The following is a 24,071-nucleotide window of genomic DNA, read 5'->3' as shown; positions in this document are numbered from 1 at the left end:
AAGTATTAAAAGAAAAATGAAGTTCCCCCTGTACATGACATTTGATTTGCTTAATTCTGACAATAAAGTTTTCTTCCTAAAAACACAACGCTCACCTTTTCAGCACTTGAATGAAATGCAACAGCCGTTTCCAGCCTCTGTACTCTTTCTTCAGAAGTTAATGTAAACTGCTTCCACACTCTGTTCAGTCTTGGTAGCGTGTCCCCTGAGGACCTTGAAGTGCATCTCAGGGACTGGCACAGCACAACTGTTGCCTGCAGTAGCTGTCTCCCATAATCATAAGTACTCTAGAAGTAGGAAAGCAGGAAGAATACATAAGATACATTTAATCTATGCATTTAACTTAAGAGCTAGTTATCTTAAAATGACTGCGTACAGGCTTGTGAGACCTCAAATTCAAGTACAGTGAATTAATCTGCTCTACTAGAAAATACTTTTGAAACAAGAACTGTGAATAGCTGCCTGAATCTTACACAGTAAGCCTGGCATCTACTGCTAAGATGACCATCACACTGACTTCACTTTCACCATGTTTCTGGTCACACAGCATCCAGGTACTTCATGGCACACCATAATAACAGCACACTATCCTCTTCGCATGCTTAGTTCCATCACCGAGTGGCCACTGTTTATCAGAAGAGAGGTGTGCCAGTACAACCAGCAGAATTAGAAAACACATTATCTGTTACTTGGTAAAAGTGTATTAGGTATTTCTAAAAACGGCACTTATCTGGAAAAAGTTCAGCTTTTACACATTCTGATCTTCCTTGAAATTCAAAACATACCTGACATCTGTTCACAAACAAGTGTGCAAAATTGCCCTATAGCTTCAGTGAATTCAGCAGACTTATACGGAAGGATTAATTACTTGGCTGCTACTGTCAACAACTGAAAGTTGTCAGTTCTGACCAGCCATTATCTCTAAGCAACTGAACAGACTCTAATGCCAGAAACTCCTTGTGTAAGATGAAAACCAACAGAAAGACAGGCTCTGCTTCATGAAGTACAGCACAAAATAAATGCTAACTGAGCAACTTACTAATGCTTCATTATTTTGTTTGCAATCCTTGAAAAGCTGCTATGAGGACTATATGAAAAACATGGCCTTTGAATGTAAGTGTGAACTTCTTTACTATGCAAAACATAGTAAAATTAAGGATTGTAGTATCAGCAGCGCTGACAGATCACTGAAATCTTCACTTGAAAAAATCTCATCAAGCTCATTGCTAACTCAGTTTATTCATTCAACCACTGAGGCAAACAATGAAGACAAGTAATAGCTAATATATTATTGTACATGTGGGCACCAGTTCTATTTAGATTTCCTGAAACTGTTAAAAAAACAAACCCACACTACTAAAATAATTCAGTTCACCTGTGCAACATCAACAAATTTTCTATGCTTCTCCAGTAAAACCTTTGTTTCTTGAGCATCATCTCCTAGTCGGATGTGTGTCTTCAGCAGAGCATCCAACAGTTCACTTAACCATTCTACTGCCTTAAAAATAAAAGCAAATTAGAAGCATAAAAGCTAGGAAAGTAAAAAGACATTCATTCAGAATACTGAATTAACTACAGTGAATTAACTACAGTACTAGCATATACTTTTGATCTGGAAACAGTTAAGAGGTATCAATTAAACTCGTATATTGTGCAAGATACTCCTCAAAACACTTCTTATCACCACTGCTACATCCGTTATTATTTTCACTTTACAATTTCACTAAATAAAATTACACTTTCAAGAGATAAAAATAATGCAGTACAATTATTAGCCCACCCCCCCTTCCCCCCACACACATTTAGCCAGTATGGTCATATTTAGAACAGGAAGATGAATTTCTTTGGCCATTTCCATACCTGAGCAGCATCTTCTTCACATTTAAATAACTGTACCATCTGAAGCATCTTCAGTCGTCGCACATCTACCATGTCTTCGCACCTTAAACAGCAGCACGGGAAGACTCATCAACACATGAGGAACAGATAAAATACACTGTTTTACAATGTTTTCAGTGTGCAACTGTTCATTAAAAGGTGATTAAACCACTTTATATCCTGCTTAGATTGACCAAAATAATAAAGACAGTAGGAAAAAAGCAAGAAATAAATCAAAGCAAGCACTACAAGTCACAGACATGATTAATAGTTCAGACATAGCTACACTACATAAAGTAATACCAGCAGTAGCTACACAGCCTTCTAGCTGCATTTCAGGTTCCTTACCCTGTTGCAATGTTAAGATTTGTAGGCCAGAGGTTTACAAGGGTAAAATAAGCCATTTCTGCTATTGAACTACTTAAGAAAAGCTGGATTAAACCTAGTATCATTCTGATTTCTATTGTCAGTGGGTGGCAAAGTTTTCCTGTTAAATAAAGTGAAAAGAAAATAAAACAAACAAAAATGCAGCACAGATCTTTACAGATCTTTTTCTTTTTTAGCTAGCTAAAGATTGTTGCAATTGAACCCATATATGCAGGAAGCATGAAGTCTTACAACACTAATTTTGGTGATGTCCTTCGCTATAACTCACCAGGAACCACCTCAATCTAATTCATACAAAAACCTACTAAAATTCTCTTGTTCTGAATGAATAGCATATTGCAGTCTTTGTCCAGTTAGAATATAAAAGTAGTATCAAAAGCCATTTTAATAGCAGGAGCTAAACACTAAAGCATTTTGCAGAATGACCTTTCTGCTTCAATTTTGGAGCCTGCTAAGAAAACAGCAAGATTCAAATTCTTGCATCACACTGTAAACAGAATTACTGATGTCAACAACAGATAACATTATAAGTGAATGCTAAAGACCGTATACATATATCTGTTCTTTTTCCAAGCTGTTTGCAAACAATCACTTCCAAAAAAAACAGTTCATTAAAATATTGTATTTTGTTAAGCACCCTGCAGTGCTGTGATGCTTGCATAAAGAAAATTCATTGCTCTAATAGTGCACAAAAAGTCTGTGCATTACAAAACAATAAATAAGACAGCAAATTGCCCATAGATATGAACTTGTGAAATTTCTTGTATGCATATTTATATGAGAAACATTCTATTAACTTGAGGAAAATGAAATCTCACAAAAACTACTACTAAATGCTATGAAGTGATAAATAATTGTGTATTTTTCAATGGGCAAATATATTTGGTAATTAATTTAAATAAAAGTAATAAGAAAGTTTTGTCCATTTATAACTTGAGACAACTTTCACTCTAAGTAAAGTCACATTGATACCTTTGAAAATAAACATCAGAAGGCAGAAATAAATCATGTTGGTTTCCCAGACGCATATTTTCTATGGCCTTTTTAGATGGAAACAAAGTACAGTTTAAACCCCTTCTCTGTTATGTGCTTAAGTGAGAAACCTCTGGCAGCGTGGCAGGAAGCATTACGTGGTTAGTTAAGCTTTTCTTTTCATCCAGAATAAGCTATGCAGATTAGTTTCATGAGACTAATAAAATTAAAATTAAAATTCCCATTTCTTCTTGCCACCTGAAGGATTCTACAAGAGTCAGACTAATAAAATGCAGATTCTATTAACTCTTTATTTGAATCTCGTTTAGTTTCACTTGATAATGTTGAAATATTACATTGAAAAAAAAATTTAGTCCAAATTCTTCCTGTATTACTTAAGCTTAAACTATCTTATTGCAAAGAGTTCCACAGCTTAATTTTATTTATACACTATGTGAAGTAGCATCAGCTTCAGTTATCAATGTTTCTTAAGTCAGTTCTAGCCAACGTCCTCCACTTCTGTACTAAAAGAAGCAATGAGATAAACCTATTCCTAACTTTTCTCTGTCTCACTATTACAGACCTTTATCCATATTTCTGCACATCTCTTCCAGACTGAAGATCTTTGTTAAATCATTAATCAACTGGAAGTTGTTTCACACCTTTGTCTAAGCACATAATTGACACTTTTTTTGTCCTCTAACTTCCTATACTTATACACTCCTTCAAAACAGGCATCAGATTATATAATGCTTAGAATATGCAGATCTATACAGTGGCAGCAATATGGTCAATTAAGTACTACTACATCTTTATGAGAAAAGAACTGATGGAAGACTGGAGAATGAGTGTGGTAGCAGAATCCATCCTTCTGGTAATTTCATTCTGCCCTGTATTTTCCGCTACTAAAATTTCATCCTTCACTTCATCACATTCAAAAACTCACAAAAAAAAGACCAAATACATTTTGAAAGTTGAACTCTTGTGCCTCCACCATTTGCCAGTCCAGAGGAAGGGTACAAAGTGAGACCTGACACAAGCTCCTGTTTCTTCCTCTCTTTAGGAGAGAAAATGCCACATTCAAAGGATAGAGGTTGTGAAAAAGAAAATGAGAAACAAGCTGGAACATAATTTTCACATAACTTTAGAGCTATCGTCATTACTGCAGTATTAGCATACCTTTCATCTCAAACTGCTAACATACAAAAGACCTCCTGCATCTGTTCTATAGCTCCATATAAAGAGCATGTGTCTTAAATATTTATGAGTATAGAAAACCACTCAAATACTGTCACCCAATACTGAAATGAATTTAGTAATATGCAACAAGTTAGGCAGAGAAAGATTGTCTTGTTTAAGTATACCACAAATAGCATAAATTACAGTTGTAATAGTTATTAACTGAAAGTAAAACAAAATGGTCACTCAGAATATGTATTTTGAAGTGACTTGTCAGTAGATGAAAACTGTAATGTGAACTGTTTTACCTTTGTTTTCTAAGCTGCATATCTTCCATCACTCCTTGGATATGGTCCACATTTTCTTTATTTTCGATGGTCACATCTTTTCCATAGGCCCAGGATGCCTGATTAGATATCTGATCAAGAAGACTTTGACCTTTCTCACGCAAGCCTTGCAAACCTAAATCTGAAGGAAAAACAGCAAGAAAATTTTAAAAGGTAAAAAGTTTTATATATATGGATATATACACAGAGATATATATAAAAATATATATCCATGGCACTCTGCAAAACTTTCTCGCCAAAGAGAGAGATAAATTGCAATAGAACCTATGAGATGGAAGGCTGGAAAAGAATGTTACTATCTTTGGTTTTTGTTTATTTTTTTTACCCTTTCCTACTTAAGTTAGAGAAAGCAGTTGTCTACATTAACAAAGAATTAGTGCTTCATAACAGATGAAATGCAGAGTAGTGGTATATAGTAAATATATCAATGCAAAACATTTACAAGAAAGCACTTCCAGAACAATACCCATACTAAACAGTATCAGCAAGTCAAAAAGTAGTTACATGGAGCATTACCTCACTAGAAATCGAGAGATTACCTTCCCTGTCCCTGCTGTCTTTTTTTAAAGAAAGTATTCCCTACAATGCAGAAATATTTTGCTTACCAACACTCTTTAATTTCTCTTCCAGTAATTTTAAAGTTTGTTGAATTGATGCTCCATCTGCTGGTGCCACATCTACACACAACATTCCTAGTAAGCCATCCAGTTGCTGAGATAACTAAAATGAAAACCAACATATTGCTTTTTAAAAGAAGTTTGGGGCTTCAAGGTGCTTGAGTCTGCAGTTGTAGGAGATTGCTCGTTTATATCATTGACTCAAAGCTTGCTGAAGGACACAGATGAACAAGTCCAAGCAAGTCCTGGTCAAGGGTTGAGAAATCCTTTGTCTGAGGGACACAGATGGACAAGGCCAGGGGCAAAGTGAGAGAAATAAGCTGCAGATGAATGGCCAGGAAGCAGTCTTTTGTGTGGGCTTATCTTGAGGAAGACAGCCTTCTCAGGGGGTGCTGCACATGACATCCCAAACACCCAGGAATGTCAAGTAGGCAGGAAAAAGGAGGATAAGAGGGATCAGCAACCATGAAGTTGGGTTTTCTGACATCAGATTCCTCACAACATGAAGAAAGGTTTTCTTACAACAGATTCCTCATGACCTGAGACCTGCATGCTGAAGAATGTATCTGCCATCAGATCTTCACTATGGATGTTCTGCTTGCTGACAGACTCTCCTGGACTTACCCTGTGGTTCATTCCTGATACCCACTTGCTGTCCAAGGCCCGCCACTCCGCTGCTCTCCCCCCTGTGCTTTTGCCTCAGACCTTTGGAATGTCTCACAATGGGACCGCTGCTAGATCCTGGTGGTGACTATTCCCGTTTTATGCAATTCTTGCCTTTTTCTATCTTTTCTATCGCCTGCCTTCCCTTCCCCATCACCCAAAATTATCTGTCCTTCCCTTCCCCATCTCCCTGATTAAGCTTTGTAATAAAGTGGATGGACCAACATTTGAACTGCTGTTTCTTAATCTCACACCAGGTATACATGTATCCAAGAATCTCTTCTTCCAATAAACTGGAGCGAGACAGCAACATTCTCCCAAATGTTTGGGAACATGTCATTTTACAGGTTTCTCTTTGCATTTGCTTATAAAACTCCAAGAGAACATATCAAATGGGGGAGGGTAGGAACCTATGACTCCTTAGGCAACTATAAGAATAGAATAAAAGTCAATTTTAAAAAGAACCTATGACAATCATATCAAATACTCTTCAAAGTAAGTGTGTTACAGGTAATACATACTTCAAAAAAAGCTAGAGCAGTTTTTCACTGTTTTCTTTTATTTACTACTAGCCATTCAATGCCTAACACTATTGAAATAGAACATATACTACAACTTCTCTCCCAAAGAGAAATTCATTTTTTCAGTGTTACAATCACAAAGAGAAGACTTACTCCATTTTCCAAGTAACATTCTATGTTTTATCTCCCTTCAAACTTTCCCAATGTATTGAAAACATAAAATACTTCACTAATAACCCACTAAAGGCAAGTCTGTGAGAAGTAAAAAGAACTTACATCTTGGGCAACACTGTGGAATTCAAGTGCTGCTTGTAATAGATTCTGCCTGAATTCCAGCTGACTGGCCTGTCGATAACACACATCACTCAGCTGTTGCTGCAATGCTTTTAATTCCACGAGGTCCTCCTCATCTCCTGCATTTAGGAGGGCTGCAATCTGCTGATTAAGCTCAACATAAACAGCAAACCACTCCTAAAATAGAAGATAATTAAGCATTAAAATAATATCAAACAATTTTCTCTTAAAAAGGCATGCATCTAGCTGCAGATTAATACACACTCAGATTTAAAAGGAACTTACTCCAGCTTACACTATAATTATCAATTCTCACACAGGAGGGAAAAATTTTCATAATTTCAAATCAACTTAAGAAGTGATTAGTACATATTGAAATAACACATGCACCGTAACTTAAACATAATGGTGCAGTAAAATGGGAAGGTTACAAACCATGAGTAGCATGGCTTCTAGATCACAGCACAAACTTCACTCAGACTACATCACTGAAACAACAGAAGAATCTCCCCATTTTTAAACAAGCTTCTAATACTTACGTGCCTCTAGGGCTGTACTGAATGGAAAGTTTTTGCCAATTGGTAAGCTATTTCAAAAGGTGTTCAAAAGAATATCTAAGTGTTACTTCCAGTGACAATTGAAAGCTACAGTAATTTTCTTAAACATTTAGGAAAAAAAACTACTACTGTAGATAAAGACAATGTATATTTTTATCCTCTAATTCCTCAGGACATCCATATACTGGAACTTTAAAATGGCCCTTATTTCTTAGGGAAAAATTATACTACTCAATTCAAAATTCACAGATCTGGTTTCAATTTGACTACTGAATGCCTGCACAGTAGTTACCTAATATCATGGTGGTCTATTTGCAAAATAAAGTACTTCAAATATTTAACAGTAGTGTTTAAATCCCCCACAGCTTGATACATCAAGATCACATTCTTATCTTGCATGATTCAAAAGCTTAAACATATTTGCCCAACAGCTTTTATTTTAGCCTACAGCAAAGTGTCTTCCAAGTGCCCTATGCACTTCTAATGATACTGAATAGCACCATCTACTGGCCTCAAACACTTGACTGAATTAGTATTCTTGCCAAGCTACAGTTAGGATGTTTGCCTTTTCTCTTCCCCTTTTTTTTTTTTTTTTTTTTTTTAAATATTATGCCTACAGCTTTCACATCATTTATTTACAAAACATGCAGAACAACATAAATATTCATGCTTTTATTTTTTTCTTTTTACTCAGTCTTCTCTATCATCTGCTCACAGGAAGAAAAAGCATATGAGAAAATGCAAGGAGGAAAAAAAAAGAACTATGAAAAAATTATGTTGGCAATCAAAAAATTTAAGAGCAAAATAAATCTTCCAGCCCACTAGAGCCATCTTGGATAACATAATACAAAGAAATCTTCTACTGTCACACTCATGATACAGATACACAGGTTCACTTAAGTCAGTTTACACAACGTTACTCTTGTTAATACCTTTAGGCACTGAACAAAGAAAGCTTATTGAGTGTGAGGAGCAATAAATAATATGAAAAGTAAAAAAAAAAATCTAGGTTAACATTTTTTTTCCTGTTTAATAATTAAAGAACATTGATGTTTTAAACTATCAGTCAATTAAAAGACTAGTAAAACAGATATAAAATGCGTTTTTATGGCATTTTCCATAGCAGATTTTTAGATACAGATACCTCTGACACATGAAAATCAGCCAACATTCACTCAAAGATTATTCACTCAAAGATAACAGCTCAAGTATACCACCCAACAATAAAACATGCAGAAAAGAGCAGGGGGGCGGGGGGGTAGACACACTCCACCCAGGGCAAAATAAGATAACTCCCTGAAAGCGGAAAATATTTTTTAAAGTAAACTGGAGGCAACCTTGCATAACAAATCAAACATTTTTGGAAGTGCCTTCAAAATACAAGCGTTAAAATCAGCAACAGACGAGAAATGATGAAAAAAGCAAAAAAAGCTGTCAATTCAGGTTTTAGAAGCAGAAAAAAAAACAAAAAAAAAAACCCAAAAAAAACAGGGAAACAGAGAAAGAGAGCACTCAGCTATTATGAGATTTTTAGAAATCAATTTTCTCCAGTGCTATTTTCAAAGTGTTTTCAAATTGTAAGAGGGGATTCCAGTTACTACTTACATTATAAACATAAAAACAGTCAGAACAAGTGATTTTTTCACAAAATCCTTTCAGCATCAGATAACCAAGCAGTGTTTGGTATTGTCTGTGCCTAACAGTGATAAGAAGGCTGTAGTCCAGGCTGTGAACTTCAGTGGGAATTCACATACTTCAAAGACAGCATTTAGTTACAGATAGCACACAGTTCTGTGGCATCAACTCACTACAATTACAAAATACTATATTTCCTTATTAATATAAGAGATATTTTAAGTCATGATTATTGAAAATGCTAAGCCAGTTTCAGCTCCTGACACATGTAGTTTAATAAAGACCAAATATTAACTCATTCGTGTAAGAAATTCTGGATTTCCCACCCATTTCCTCCCCAGCTACAGAAAGAGTGGTACAGGAAAATACACTCCTCCTAATTGCCATGACTACGTAAGAAAATTCCCTAACATAGTAAATTAAAGAAAACCATAGATAAAAATCAGTATTTTTCTACACTGGAAAACAAAATAAATAATGTCTACATACAATGGACATACCAAGTTCTTAAATTACTTTGACAGTTAACCATAAAATCATTCACTGCCCAAAATTCCTCAATACACATAACCAAAATGCATAATACATAACTGCATGCACTTAGAACTGTTTTGCTACTTGAAAAGGACAGTGGAAGTCTCACACTGTGCTGACTCTCAATCTCTTCATGCTTCTGTTGCAATGCTTGTGAGGCTCTAATTGAATCTCCTATTCCCCACTGGGTTCTTAGCTGCTCTGATCCAGGTCCTTCAAGCCAATTAACTACCTGTAAAAAAGGTAAATATGATAAAAACAACATACAAATCAACCACATGGAAACTGGCATAAAAGTAGTGTTTTGTTGCAAAGCTAAGTATTTAAAAATATATGCAGTCCTAAAAGAAAGAAGTAAACTGCAAAATCATTGCATAGAAGTTACTTCACATTAACCTGAGCCTATCAGTTCCATAAAAGCATTCAGCAAAAGATAGCTGCTCCAGAAATAAAATCTACTAGTGACAAAACGACATTTGATAAGGAAGTGTGTATTGTACAAATGTGTGTAATTGAATTCCTCCATATGGGAAAAAAAAGGCACACTGACATTCAACACTTCTTCATTAATATTCATGGATAACAAACAGTAGATGTGAATGTGAAGAAAGATGGACATTTTCCTAACAGTGATGCCATCACAACAGCTGTGAAACACTGGATCACCTCTGCTGGTTCAGATTTTTTTTTTTTAAATGAGCACAGCACGCAGTCTTTTTAATCATTAGCAAAAATGCATAAATATGCTGGCAACTGTGTCAGAAAAAGAGGTTTTGTAGCTGAGAATTCGTTCTATCAATCAACATTATTATGATGTTTATATGCTTTACAGTTTCCATGAAACTAAGTAGGAGCCATTACTTTTAGAGCAATTTTTGCTTTTTAAGGACTAGAAATTCTGTAAGGTCTGTCATTTCTTTTTGCAAAATAAGGTTTGAAAAATAGTAGTTAACACTGACTAGGCAATGTAAGAAGCTACACAAAGAATGAAACTGGAATGCAAAAAAAAAAAAAAAGAAATGAAAAATAAATCAGCAACATAAGGGAGCAACTCTTCTCTGTACACACCCATTCCAACTGAAAGTGCTGCAAGCACATTTACACTGCAAATTCTTGTTTGTTTCAGCAAAATAAATCCCATGCCAGTTTCCCTCCATCATTTTCCTCCAGACCATCATTATCTTCTTTAATTTACCATGAGCTCAAGTCCCAACCCCCCCCCCCCCCCAAGCCAAAAGGAAACTACATAAGTTTAACATACTTAATGGATTTTTCCATGTTTTCATGCCATTAAAATGTACTTTTTTAAAAATAAAACTGGCTAACCTAGTAAAATATTGAAATATATCTTGCTGTGTGTACTGAGACTCAGTTCACTTACTATGCAGCATCCATAGGGTAGAGGGAGCAAACAAAAGACTTCCTAATAAAATTGGTGGCAAAATGAGTCTGACGCTCCAGTAAACAAGTCTATTTAAATGCATTAACAATGGCTGTTGGCCAACCTAGGCCATAAATTTAATCTCAACCAGCACATCTCCTTCAACAAATAAAGCTTTACCACAAGGGGGGGAAGAACAGTTCTCAACCAATTACATCCACCGCCACGCTAATGTTCGATACACTACTATTTTCACCTTTTATACATCTTTCTTTCCAGCTCAAAAATATCAAAAGATGACATTTACTTTCTTTTCCTTTTATAATCATTCAAATGACTACAGAAGTGAAAATGATTACTGAGATTGCTAATTTTGCTGCTAGATCAAGATTGGCTAGTTTTTCTTCCCTATTTGGAACGCTGTGAAGGGTGAATACTTGATTCACGCTCCCCATGCTTTACAAATGTTAGTGTATAAAGGTTAAGAGCAACATCCATTCTATTTTGTGCATATTCAAATGACGCAGAAAGCTTAAAAACAAAACTAATTTCAAGTGAAAAACACAAGAGAAAGAAATTGCTTCCATTTCCTTGATTATCTCTGAAACTATGCTGAGAAAATGTTGAAAGTGCCAATTACATGCTTGTTTCCAAAGGACAAGACCAATTAAGACCTTCGACAACAATTGAATAAAAGAAGTCTATCCATCCTGGTCAAAGGAGACAAAATAGTGTTTAACCATTTTTAACTTTGCTAAGACATTCACCATTGGACAAATAAAGGAATAAATGACAACATTCCTTAAGTAATAGAAACTAGAAGAAAACTAAACACTCAGGAATAATGACACAAATGCATCTAACATGCAAATGTTCTCTGCTATAATGTCAGGTATTCCACCCTTTAATGAGTTAAGAGCACACTGTTGAAGTGAGCAACAAAGGGATGTGGTGAAGGTTTTTTGCTGTGGGGATGAAAGCAGGTGGAGCTAAGTACATTCTAATGGCTCCTACTGTATCAGAAGAGACTTTAGCAAGTGCATGCCAGTGGCCAAAGCATAAGGCATCCAGTCAAACAAGTACACTGAAGTTTTAGGAATAAGAGAAAACATAATAACTAGCAAAAAGCTCCTCACTTCTGATTCCTAGTTCAGAAAATAGAGGCTGAGTCTTGTGCCTAAACCTGCTTCCCACAGCATTCAAGAACTTAATTCTTACCTGCATTACCTTCTGCTGAATTTCCTCTAATTGAGTTCGCTTGCTACGTTGCCTACAAACTTCCTGGTAGCGGGTATATTGCTCTCGGAGGGAGTCTAGGAGCTTCATGACCTGCGGCTGAGCAAGCAGCTCATCATCCATCGGAGACCACGACACTCCTCCATCTGAGCCATTAAATCGACGCTGTTGTAGCTCAGAGAGCAGCTCATGGCCTTTGAGGAGACAAATAATGATTTGCTTAATGCAGATACAAAATGAGCACAAGGTGATGAGTCAGCAGATATACTGCTGGATGGTCTAAAAGTCCATTTCTGCAGCTAATAATCTTTCATGCGTTATGGACATTTTATGACACCATTCCATTAACATTTAGAGCATCAGGCACAGCCTAGGATTTGTATCAGCTCCAAAACAGGGCAGAAATCATGTGTCATACTTCAGATCGCTGAAAGATATAATAGCTTTAACATTTACACAGACAAAAATATAAGAAAATATGTGCAAAGCAAATTGCTGATTCTAGAACAACTGTAAGTATTCTGGTCTACTGTAAAACACATGTAGCATTCAAAATATTTCTCTCACATAATTCATATTCTTAGAATAAATTATTTAGAAGCACTAACAAATTAAGCATGAGCTTCTGTCAGTTCACAAGATTTCTAACAAGTATAAAAATTTCCCTGAAAGTGTGGAATTGAACCTGAATTATTTTGTGCTCTTAGACACCATATTATGGTATAGACTCTCCATAGAGCAAAGACATTCATACATATGAAAATAAAAGTTTGTCTACTTAATCCTCCACTTAAACTGCTCAAAGAAAGTGAGTTTTTGTTAAGCTGTGGTAAAGTTTTCAAGATGTAAACTCCACACTACTAGCCAACTCAGTCTATTTGTATCTGCAGTAGCTCAGAGAATAAGTTAACAAGTGAAAGTGTCTGTTCAGTAAAGACATCTTGATGAAGGAGTGAAAAAAATCTGCCAATCCCACAACTGTGCAGGTCTTAAAATGGTAATGTGCCAGTTCACCAAAATATAGGAACAACAACAGAAAAAAAAAAATCAAACACTAGCATAGTAATTGCAATACCTCCAGGCAAATGCAGAAAAACAGACTTTAAACTCAAGTATTAACTAGACAGAATGCCAAAGGCTTTGGAATTTGCAACAAGCATCTGTAAATTAATCTGTCCTTCTTACTGTGAGGTGATCATGTCCTAAGAACTCAAACGCATTTTGCTAAGCTCTTGAAATAAATATCATTGATTTCACATCCTAAAGTACTACAAAGCACATATAGTTGCAGGAAAAACAGTGTAAGGTTTCTATAAACCATATTACATTTTCATCTTACATTTTGATTGTGTTTCTTTCACAGTAAGTAATTAATATTTTCATGATTAAAAAACTTTTTAAAAACTAAACTATTATCAAGCTGTAAGAATTACACATCTTGATCTACAGCCAGCAAAAGCAACAACAATTATGAAAGACAGAAAACTTGCATCTAAAGCTCAGAACAACAAAATAAATTCACTGGTGTTTTTTTGTTTGGTTGGGTTTTTTTTTGTTTGTTGTTATTTGCCCTTTAAAGATAGGACACTAACCAGGGAAAAAAATGATTTTTGATTCTGACTTTCAAGATAGTGGATCTGACAACAACAACATAAAGAAGATTCTTGGGAACTCCCATGGCTTGAAGAACATTACTGTACTTTAGAACTATAAAAATATCATTACAATATAGCATTATAAAATAGACAATGCTTCCAAACTTCCCTGGGAGCCATCTACTCACAGAAAAAATCATGTATTGTTGCATGGTCCGTTAGAGGAATATATACAATTTGGCTCTAAGGTCTGACAGTTTCTACAGATGTTTTGTATTTAAAAAAAAATTAAAGACTATAACAATAACCACATAACCTTTTAACACTTACAGAATTCTCCCACATCTCAATAAGCTAAAGCATACACAGAGCCAGCAACTCTCTGTAGCAGACACTACACAAATCACACATCATGAATGTAGTGGGCAGTTATAAGATAGGATTATGAGCACTCCTCAGACTCACCAACTTAATGCTGTGCTTCGCTTCCTACTCTATAAAATCTTTAAGCATATTTCTAGTCCAAATCAACAGTGCCATTCTGCATTACTGGGAATAAGTCACCAGTAATAATAATCACCCTAACATCATCTCAAAGAAACCAAACTGTTTAAAGCTCAAGGGAGAGTCCAAGAATGGAACGGTCAGAAAGACTGTGCTTCACGCTCATAGGTAGGCAGTTCAGAATGAGGCTGATGCAAAAACGCTATTCATACCACTGCCATTTGGTGACTACTTGAGAAGTAATCATTCCATGAGAGGCCAACATATCAGCATCATCTAGAAGCAATGTACTTTCAAATTAAACCTACTAATTATGGCAACACTGTAAAGATGTTATCAACACTACTAAAAATGATTTTAAGCAGACAAGAGACATTGCTTTTTTTTTTTTCCCCTCCCAACAAAGATGACACTAATTGATAAGCTTATTACATTATGGCATTGGTTAAGACAGCTAGCACACCCTCTGCTTTCAAGTGAGGAACAAAAATGATTAATGAATGTTATTAACTGACATTATTATTTTTCAACTTACCTGTCTGCAGTACTGTCTCAGGATCAACTGATGGAAGGAAGTTCAAATCTATTGATCTTGAATAAAGTAATAAATAAATATCAATAATTCATTTGCATTACAGTAGTATTAAAAAGCTTCAAACAACACCAGAGCTATCACACTCTGTTAAGAGACTATGTTACTTTTCTTTCTTCACATCCCAGGATATTCGGTATACACACGACATGAGAAAAGCAGATCAAGTGGCAAACAGTAGTACCTGTAGTTTACAGAACTGCACAGCAGTGGCAGAAGCTTTGTTCAAGGAATGAGACTTGCCAGCAAGAATAAGAGAACAAGATAAAAGCCCCACTGACTTATGCAGTATAATGAGATTTGTAATCAAAACTGAAGCTGAAACTGAAACTCAGATCTTCTGTATCTCAGACTAATACCTTAAATGCATAGGCTCTTTGTAAATCTATAGAAAGCGTAATTATCTTTATGAATTTGATAAACGATTGAAAACATGAGCTTGCTTTTAACACTGTTTAGTATGATGATATTGATAAAGACAGGTTAAAAAAAAAAAGTGCAGTTCTTCAGTTGCTTTTGGAGTCTACTTACATCAGGCAATCAACCACTTACTGGAAAACAGAGTACCAGAGTAAATCAGTCTTCCTCATTTTGATTCTAAGCTTCTCTAAAACAGTCATTAAATTCTTGCTCTTTGTACTCATTTATCAAAAGTGAAGTGCAGCTGTATGTAGTCAATAGCCAAATAAGCATCCATCCACACAGATAAAATTCATAATCTGTTTTTTTAACACTGAAAATGTCCTTACATAGTTCATATGACATTTGAAGTATTATATTATTTTTATATTTTGATCATTTTGATTTCTGATGAAATTTAATATCAAAAACCATGAATTTCAAAAACTTAACCACATACCTGTCTTTTTCTTGTTGATTTCCTTTATCACTTCCATTGTTAATTAGAGCAAGTTCATCTAGCAAGGATGTTGATTCTTTTGTGAATTTTTCAAATACCTAAACAAAATGCATGTTTTAAATTAAGAAATACAAAATGTAAGTGATATAACATTGAGGGCACCAATACAGATTTATCCAGTAGTTCTGATAATATATTTCAGCTTTCATATTGTTTCCCAATATTCAGATGGTACAGCAGAAAGAGCACAGATTTCTTCACCAAATACTTATAAGCACCAGAAGTCTTTAGGAAGATAAGAAATATCACACAATATGATGAACTGATTTCTGAAATCCATTTATTTTTATTTTTATTTTTTAAATATTTCTACAGAAACTAAGCTCTTCTGGACATAGTTAGTCCACCATTTCATTTATGCCTCTATCTTTACGTAAATCTCAGGGATAATGCCAAATCAGGTTTTTACAAAAGCACTGAATAGCTCAGCTGAATGGATAAAAATAATCAGCTTTGTGAAAATGCCAAACCTTCATTGCTATGAACAAGCTATAATTGTAATAAATAACTCCAAGGTAGAAGAGAGATACTTGTGATTGAAAATATACATTCTGACTAGTTTCTTCAAATACAGGGGTAACAATATAACAAGGCCTGTGTAGTCAGACATTGCTCACATTACGTTTCTGTAACAGATTTAGTTATCCCTGTATGATTACTGCAACTCTGTATCCACTGGGAAAACAGCAGTGATAGAGCTTTCAGCATAGAGTACCTTAAGACTTGTCTCCACTTCCCAAGTATTTCTTCCTTTTTTATGTATTTCTTTATTAGGAGGCAAAAAATAAAACAAAACAACAACAAAAAAAAAAAAAACAAACCAAAAAAACCCCTCTGTAGCCACTCCATCATACACTCAGGTTCTTCTACGAGAATAACAGTCTGTAGGTTCCTTAGTAGAGCTCTCCTATTACTTCAGTTATAATCATGAAATGCATGTGACTGCAATGCTACATACAGGACAAATTCTATGCAAGGTTCCTACATGAATAGAAAACCATGGATCAAGAACAAGACATTTGAAGGAAATAAAACTAACCAGCCTCTTATTCAACCAATCCATATGATCGTAGGTGAGAGTTCCTCCAAAATCTTCTGTTAGTTGACATGGTTCTATGTATCGAGTCAACTTGTTAGCAGACACCAAAATAACCTGCAGCAATAAAATATGTATCAGATACAGGCTTAGGTAATGTCTATACTTAAGTACCTGACAAGTTGTGCTGTGTGTCTGGAGGTACTGAGCGTATCTTTTCAGTGACTCGCAACAAGTGACCCTCTTAATGATAAATATCCCAATGAAGTCCAGTTGACTGCAATTAAGTGGGGTCTAACAGAGGCATGTAGTTTTGACACAGACCACATTTCATGCACAATCCCTTAGAAGCATCAACAATACCACCCTGTCTATTTACAGTAGGAGAAAGAAATACACTTATTGGCTGTTTTCCTCATGGTAATTGATGTTTCTTGATTAAGTCCTACTTTGCGTGACCTATTTTCAGTGAACAAAGTAGCAGGATATCATGCCGCCAAGTCCTTCGTGCCACACAAGCCAAGTACCTGTATTTATCATGCAAACGTGCTGCATACCTTTACAGTTTAGGTATTTTTTACATTCTGTACATCCCTCTGAGTTTATAAAAAAGAAGAAAAAATTAATTCACTCAATCAGGACATTTCAGTACAGAAACAATGTAAATCAGGCAGCTGGTTCATAGCTAAGTATATCCCTTCGAAAAAGATTTCTAAAAAACCAACAGCAAACTGCTTGAATAAAATGACAGACTGCACTGAGACCACTTAATTCTGAGTATTTTACTGAACCCTTTGGAGGAAGGCCGGGAGAAGACAAAAGATAATTTTAAGTTAAGGTGGCATCAGAAGTGTGGTTCCTGAACAGAGTTTCACCTGTTTTGATCTAGTCTAGCAGCAGTGCTGATGCAATTCTCTCCATATGCTTTAAATTAAACAACTTCACTATTTTTATATGCAAGCTGCCTCTCTGAAGCTTCTAAACTACTGTTTTGGTTAGCCACCCACCACTGGACTGTAAGAAACAAGGCTGAGAAGCAAGGGGAAAAAAGTCAATGGTACAAATGAAGACCATTTACTGTATCAAAAAAAAAAAAAAAGAAAGAAAAAAGAAAGAAAAAGAAAAAGAAATATTCCACTGCTTGCCTGCAACTGGACTGATTTTTCCTCCCCACCCAAAAATGACTGAAGTGTTGACTTTAAAAAAAAAAAATCTTTTTAAAAATCCAAATAGCCTTTGGACAGTAGACTATGATTTTACATTAATGTGAACAGCTTAGATTTTTTTAAGGGATAAATGATTAAGTCTGGACAGACAGGTCTACCAAAGGCAGGGAAAGAGTTACTGAATCTTTGTTTCCTTACCCACTCTACCCACTCACTTGACAAGAAACAGCTAAAAAGGTGACAGAGTTAATAAGGTTTCAAACATGCCCTGCATGATACTGACCAGAAGCCCTATCATCACCTGTACTCGGTTCTTTTCAGAACCTAGAGGAGCGGTAACAGCTTTCATTGTTCTACTCTAATCATGCTTTGTACAATAATAGCTTGCTGTAACACTTGAAGGCCATTTCAGAAATAACTCAAGCCAGTGTTTTGTGAAAAGTAAAAATGTTGTATTATGGAATAAAATTAGAAAAACATTTTTAGAAACTGACAAACAAAAATGAGGGAAAGATATAGTTGCAACAGCACTTTGTGATATTTTATAAGTTTTATTCACTTACTAGGACATAAACCTAACATTCTTAATATAAATCATTTCAATTAAAAGTACATGAAGGCATGCTAAAAGTTTATCACAGTTATCTAATAACTGGCTGATAATTTTGGAAAAATCTCATTCAAACAGGCCCCAGTAGAAGGGTTTTTTGTTCATTTCCCCAAAGTTCTGCCAAGAAACACTAAGAAATTCAGAAAACTCATCCTTTCTGATAGCCTAGATGACAAGCATAAAAGACTGAACTTTGACATGCTCATTTGGGACTCAATGATCCTTGTGGTCCCTTCCAATCCAGGATTTTCTCTGATGCTATGAGTCAATACCCAAGTTGTTCTTTTCAATGACTTGTTATTCTAACAGCTTACATATATAAGCAGCTTTGGAAAAGTACGGGAAAGTTTCAATCAAGAAGGCAGAGATTGAGAGCATAACTTTGCACTTCAGCTCGTGGAGAAACCTGAACCACAGAACTCCTACTTTCATTTTCACATTATGCTGAAGGCAGCCTTTGTATAAAAGAAAAAAAAAGTAACCTGTTCCTTGGTATTTGTTTTAAAACAAAGTATGAATCCTACTTGCTTTCAAAAACAATCAGATTAAACTTTCGCATTTACATTCCCACCCCTCCCAAAAGGAAAAAAAAACACAAAACTAACTGTGCTCATTCTTCAGCAAATTTTGCTTCAGGATACTGTGATATAAGGATTGAACTATATTCCTTATGACTTTTCAAGAATAACTCTGGCACTTCAAATAGACAAATCATAGTTACCCACATTCCTGGTCTGACAGTGATTCATTGCCCTGTAATTGTAAAGTTGTTCTTCTTCACAGAAGAAAAACTCCACTGTTTCATGATAATGAAACCCTGCTTAAACACTGAGTAGTGTAAAGAAATACAAGTTAAATATTTATCTGACCAGCACCACACAACATCTGGCATTCTGGAAAAGCCCAACAGCAGGTAGCAGAACCTAGACACAGACCAGTCAGCTCCACTCCCAATAACCTCTCCTTCCCCATCCAGTAACAACTGCTTCAGCTACTCATTCACTTTCCCCTTCAGGGCTCATGATAATAACACACTGTCATTTTTCCATCCCAGAGAAAAGAATAATAGGCACACACAACCTGATATTTTTCAGCACCTCCTCCTTTAAAAGTGAACTCTAAAAGTGACAAACATAGGTTTACCTTCTCCAGCTCTACAGGGATAATTCCCTGATTTGGCACAGGTTTAAGGCACATAAATGTATCATGTATCACATTCAGAGGTTTTTTTTTTTTGTTTTTTTTTTTAATACATTCAGAGGAAGATATATGCACTAAAATAAATGCCATTTCAATGATTAGAAAAATTTAGAACTGCTATATCCATTTTTAGGAAAGTCTGAGAAATCCTCTTTTAGAGCCTCTGCTATAAAATAGTCAACTGGAAGACTTGATAAGGAAATTAGTGACTTACAAAGTGTTATTCATTTATTCTCTGGAATGCCACTCTGCCTATTACTATTATTCATAAGAGATTATATGGGGTTGAGTGTGCCAAATTTAATTTCTAAGTGGAAAACTGAGAGGATATAAAGATACATGTTGAAACATATAATTTCAAAATTCAAGAACAACACAGAGATCATAGGGGAAAAAAGCCACCCATAAGCAATGGTTGGGGTTGGGATTTTTGTACTTTGGAACATTAAGGACTGCTATAACGAGGTAACAAAGACCACTAGACTGCTGGAGAAGGTATCTACCACAGAGTTACTTCACTTGAATTAGGGACTGATATAGGGAAGAAAAAAAAAAAGTCTAATCACGTTTGTCAGTTCCTGTTGCTTTCTTAAACACATCCGACACTTACAACACTCAACAGCCTTTTGTTCCTTTAATTACTCCCAGAGCTTTGCAACTCTTCACCACCACACCTCACCCTGAAGCACAGAATCTCTGCCTTACAACTAAAATGACAGTGTGGTGATGGCTTCATACGACAGTATTAAACAAGGTATAAAAGACAGATCAGGAAGCACAAAGTAGGGCATGGAGGATTTTATTAGTCCAAAAGTGACCTCAGTCTTTCTAACTAATAGTTATCCAAATCCAACATCCCATGAAAAATAAAGGTAGGGCATTGTTTTGGCTTTTCTGCTAGTATATACAAACACACAGCTGCAGTTTTGTATAAAGGGGTTTCCATAGCCTTATCAGTGCTCAGTACTCACATCAGAAAGAGAGGAAAGATACATTACTAGCTCTAACACAAGGACTACCTGGAGCACAAAGGAGGGGTGTTTTTACTGAGTCAGTTTTGCTAGTAACATAACCAAGAGTTAATGAATAGTGAAGAACAAAGGCTTACTTATTAGTAATGGTCATTCTTCATTGTCTGTAAACTACAAGATTTTTCCCACTATTCTTTCATCCTTCCCTGTCCTTTAATGAAGAATGCTATTAAAGAAAATGAATTACTGCACAGAAAAAAAAAAAAAAAAAACCAAAAAACAACAAACAAGTGCAAAAAATAAGGAAGAGTTAGGACAGTATCACGGAAGTCCCTTCATCAACATCTGTAGTGGCTCTATACGCACAACTGCTCACCAGTGTAATACAACATCCGTTGGATGACAACTGCCCCAAAGCTGATGGCAGCTTCCATGCAAGCAGGCTGTCTCAGTGTTTCAGTGCTTCTAAACTAGGAGGGAACTCTAGAGCAAAACATTATCAACCACAACAAGAACAGAGCAACTGCTCCTTTATTACCCTCTACTCATGCCAATCTCTGTTCCATCCCTGCTTTAATCCAAGATACAAGTGTCCAAAAGAACAAATACGAAGCTTTCCTCCTGACAAGAACACAGCTGATATATCAGTTTGAGGAAAAAATGCTTACATGGTTGACTTCATTTTTAAGCAGTTGACACATTTTGACCCATGTTTGTATGAATTACATACTTAATATACCAATTATTTTACTCTTCCTAAAATTTCAGAACTCTTAATTTAAGAGAACTGCAGATCAAGACTGCATGTCAGAGGGAAATGCTTATGGTTTAATTATACAAATGTAGCTTAGAAACAGAAAACAAAAATAATCAATGGCAACAATGAAAATACTGTCAGGACAGATACATACTTCACAGAATGACTTACAAAATTATAATTCTGTTTAGGAAATTAATGACTGAGTCAATTCTTGAAGTTAAACAAGAATATCTCCCTGTGTGATCATTTTAAATTATACCTGCTTCACTACTAAATATTTTCTGTAACCATTCTACTCACCTGTCTAGAAACAGATTCTGGCTGCATTATATTAAAAAAACTGAAAAGAATCTAGGAAAGATTATCCTTTAAACTAGCAATATTACACTCAATATAGCAATGAATGTATAAAATTATTTTAGACCACAATTTCAAAGGCTTCCCAGGACTATGTCTATTTGTGGGCAGGTGGTAAAGAAAAGCACCCATATTCAATAGTAGATACTGCTTAAGAATTCCTGACAGCACAGGGGCTTGGCCATTTATGTTATGTCTGCATGAACTTGAATATTTGTAAACTTAAGATACTTTCTAAACATAAGTTCCTAAATCATTCTTCTGAGTATGGATTGTTGGTTCAGTTTCTTAATGGGATGTGGTACAGTTGACTAACATATCATAGATATCACCATGTTGATCTCCTTTTGCAATGAAAAAAATACCACATTTTTGATTAAGTAGGCTACAACCGAGGTGTTACATACTGAACTTTAAGACAGAAATATACTTTGAGTAAACATCCTTGCCTGTCCCCTCAAAGAATTCAAGTGAAGGGAAACAGACACGTGTGAAACCCAGGAAAATTTTAAGTTATGAGATTATCATAGCTGAAACTACTTTCAATAGCAAAAATTCAGCCATTACCTTTATAAGTATCTAGCTGTCTTAGCACAGAAGTGGTCATTCAGACATTCTTTGTACTCAGACTACTTTTCAAATCTGTCTTTAAGGAACTACTCAAAAAGAAAATACAATTTTTTTCTGCTGTTAGATAAACAGCTTAAAGACAAACTCATAACATTTCCTTCCTGGTATAACACTAAAGCTTATTACAAAAAAGAATCCATCCCCCTGACCCAGTCTTTCAGAACTCTTTGACATGAAAGAATTGTTTCTGAAAGAAAAATGAAAGCATCTACTCAAGATAAAGTTTGATAAAACACTTAACAGAATAAAATCCTTATGAATTAATAAAGATTTATGTAGGTGAACAAATCTCCAGAATTATATTTAGTAGCTACATAACCTTTAGCTGCCATCTTCCCAATTCAGTTTTCCCCAAACTAACTTTAAATGAACATTCAAGAATATAATAAGAGACAATTACCCAGAATTAGATAAGGCTGCAAAATACACTTAATCCTTTTAACAAAATATGTTTTGTACAAGGCACTATAAGAGCAAGTTTCCACTTCAGTAACTGGTAAGCACAGCAGATCTGCTGCCATTCAAACAACATTAATTTCCAAAGCACCTGGAAAGACTGATAATACAGACAATTTTCCAAAAACAAAAAACTGAGTTTCCAGTAATCTCCCAACAAGATAAAAGAATAGAACTGCTATCATAGTTACATAATCTTTTGTGCATGTTCTACCTCATGAGATATTGCCAACTTATCTTTGGAAAATTGAAAGGCCCTGTAAACTCTGTTACTAATGTTCAAAACTCAAAGATTAAAAAATATTCATGCAGCAGCAAGATGTTCTTAAAAATATCTAAGGCAACCACTCATTTAATGACACTACACACTATGCAACACTACAATTTATTACAGAAGTCATGAACAAAATTCACACTAAACCTTGTAACAGTTTCTTGCTCAAAGCATCAACCAAATGTGTCATACAGATTTATCCTCCTGCTCAGCAACAGATTTCTAATTAGAGACTTCATTTAATATTCCTTTCAAGTAGAAAAAAAGCAAAAAAGCTAAAAAGCCACAGTGCTTTATTAGGGATCTCCATAAAGCACCCAGAATAAACTATTTTTTAAGGAGCCGTGCATTTGCATCCAATTATTCTAAGGAATTCCAGAAGCAGAATTTGTGACTGAAGCAGGAAGAAGTTCTACATACCTCAAAGCCAAGTCTATCTTTCTCCTTCCAAAAGCAGAAGTGCGTAACCTTCTTATCCCAAAATTCATCTGGCTTTACTACACAAACAAGTGATACCTCAGCTGGAACAACATTCTGTAAAACAAATTAAGGGAGGGAACAACAGTAAAACATTCAAGCTATCATGTATCACAGAACTGAGCTCTACTTTTGTGCCCTCAACTACTCGAGAAATTACATTCACTGATAGAAATTATACAAAATTTGCTGCATCTACGTCCCAAGTTGGTCCACACTCTGCAGTAGATTGCATAGCAAAATATTGTCAGAACTGATAAGAAATTCTGACCCCTAATCCATCCTGTACCAGTACAGAAAAACACAAAGTATTGGTTTCATTA

General features: G+C 35.4%; 1 protein-coding gene across 4 annotated transcripts in view; it reads right to left on the bottom strand.

The window, feature by feature from the left end:
* The window catches only part of SESTD1 (SEC14 and spectrin domain containing 1), a 50,380-nt gene that overhangs the window by 4,957 nt on the left and 21,352 nt on the right, over positions 1-24,071 (bottom strand). For 3 of the 4 annotated variants that reach the window (XM_015868364.1, XM_015868361.2, XM_015868363.2), the window contains exons 5-16: positions 23,692-23,805; positions 16,851-16,964; positions 15,752-15,849; positions 14,836-14,891; positions 12,184-12,395; positions 9,694-9,816; positions 6,841-7,035; positions 5,369-5,483; positions 4,725-4,884; positions 1,861-1,942; positions 1,376-1,498; positions 96-287 (exon numbers count right to left, since the gene is read on the bottom strand). In XM_015868364.1, the coding sequence (XP_015723850.1) occupies positions 96-287; positions 1,376-1,498; positions 1,861-1,942; positions 4,725-4,884; positions 5,369-5,483; positions 6,841-7,035; positions 9,694-9,816; positions 12,184-12,395; positions 14,836-14,891; positions 15,752-15,849; positions 16,851-16,964; positions 23,692-23,805 (1,584 nt within the window). The remainder of the gene's footprint in view (positions 1-95; positions 288-1,375; positions 1,499-1,860; positions 1,943-4,724; positions 4,885-5,368; positions 5,484-6,840; positions 7,036-9,693; positions 9,817-12,183; positions 12,396-14,835; positions 14,892-15,751; positions 15,850-16,850; positions 16,965-23,691; positions 23,806-24,071) is intronic. The other variant, XM_015868366.2, reaches the window with a different exon arrangement.

Source organism: Coturnix japonica, chromosome 7, assembly GCF_001577835.2.
Source record: "Coturnix japonica isolate 7356 chromosome 7, Coturnix japonica 2.1, whole genome shotgun sequence".
Classification (NCBI taxonomy): domain Eukaryota; kingdom Metazoa; phylum Chordata; class Aves; order Galliformes; family Phasianidae; genus Coturnix; species Coturnix japonica.
This window is presented reverse-complemented; position numbering and strand designations above follow the sequence as displayed.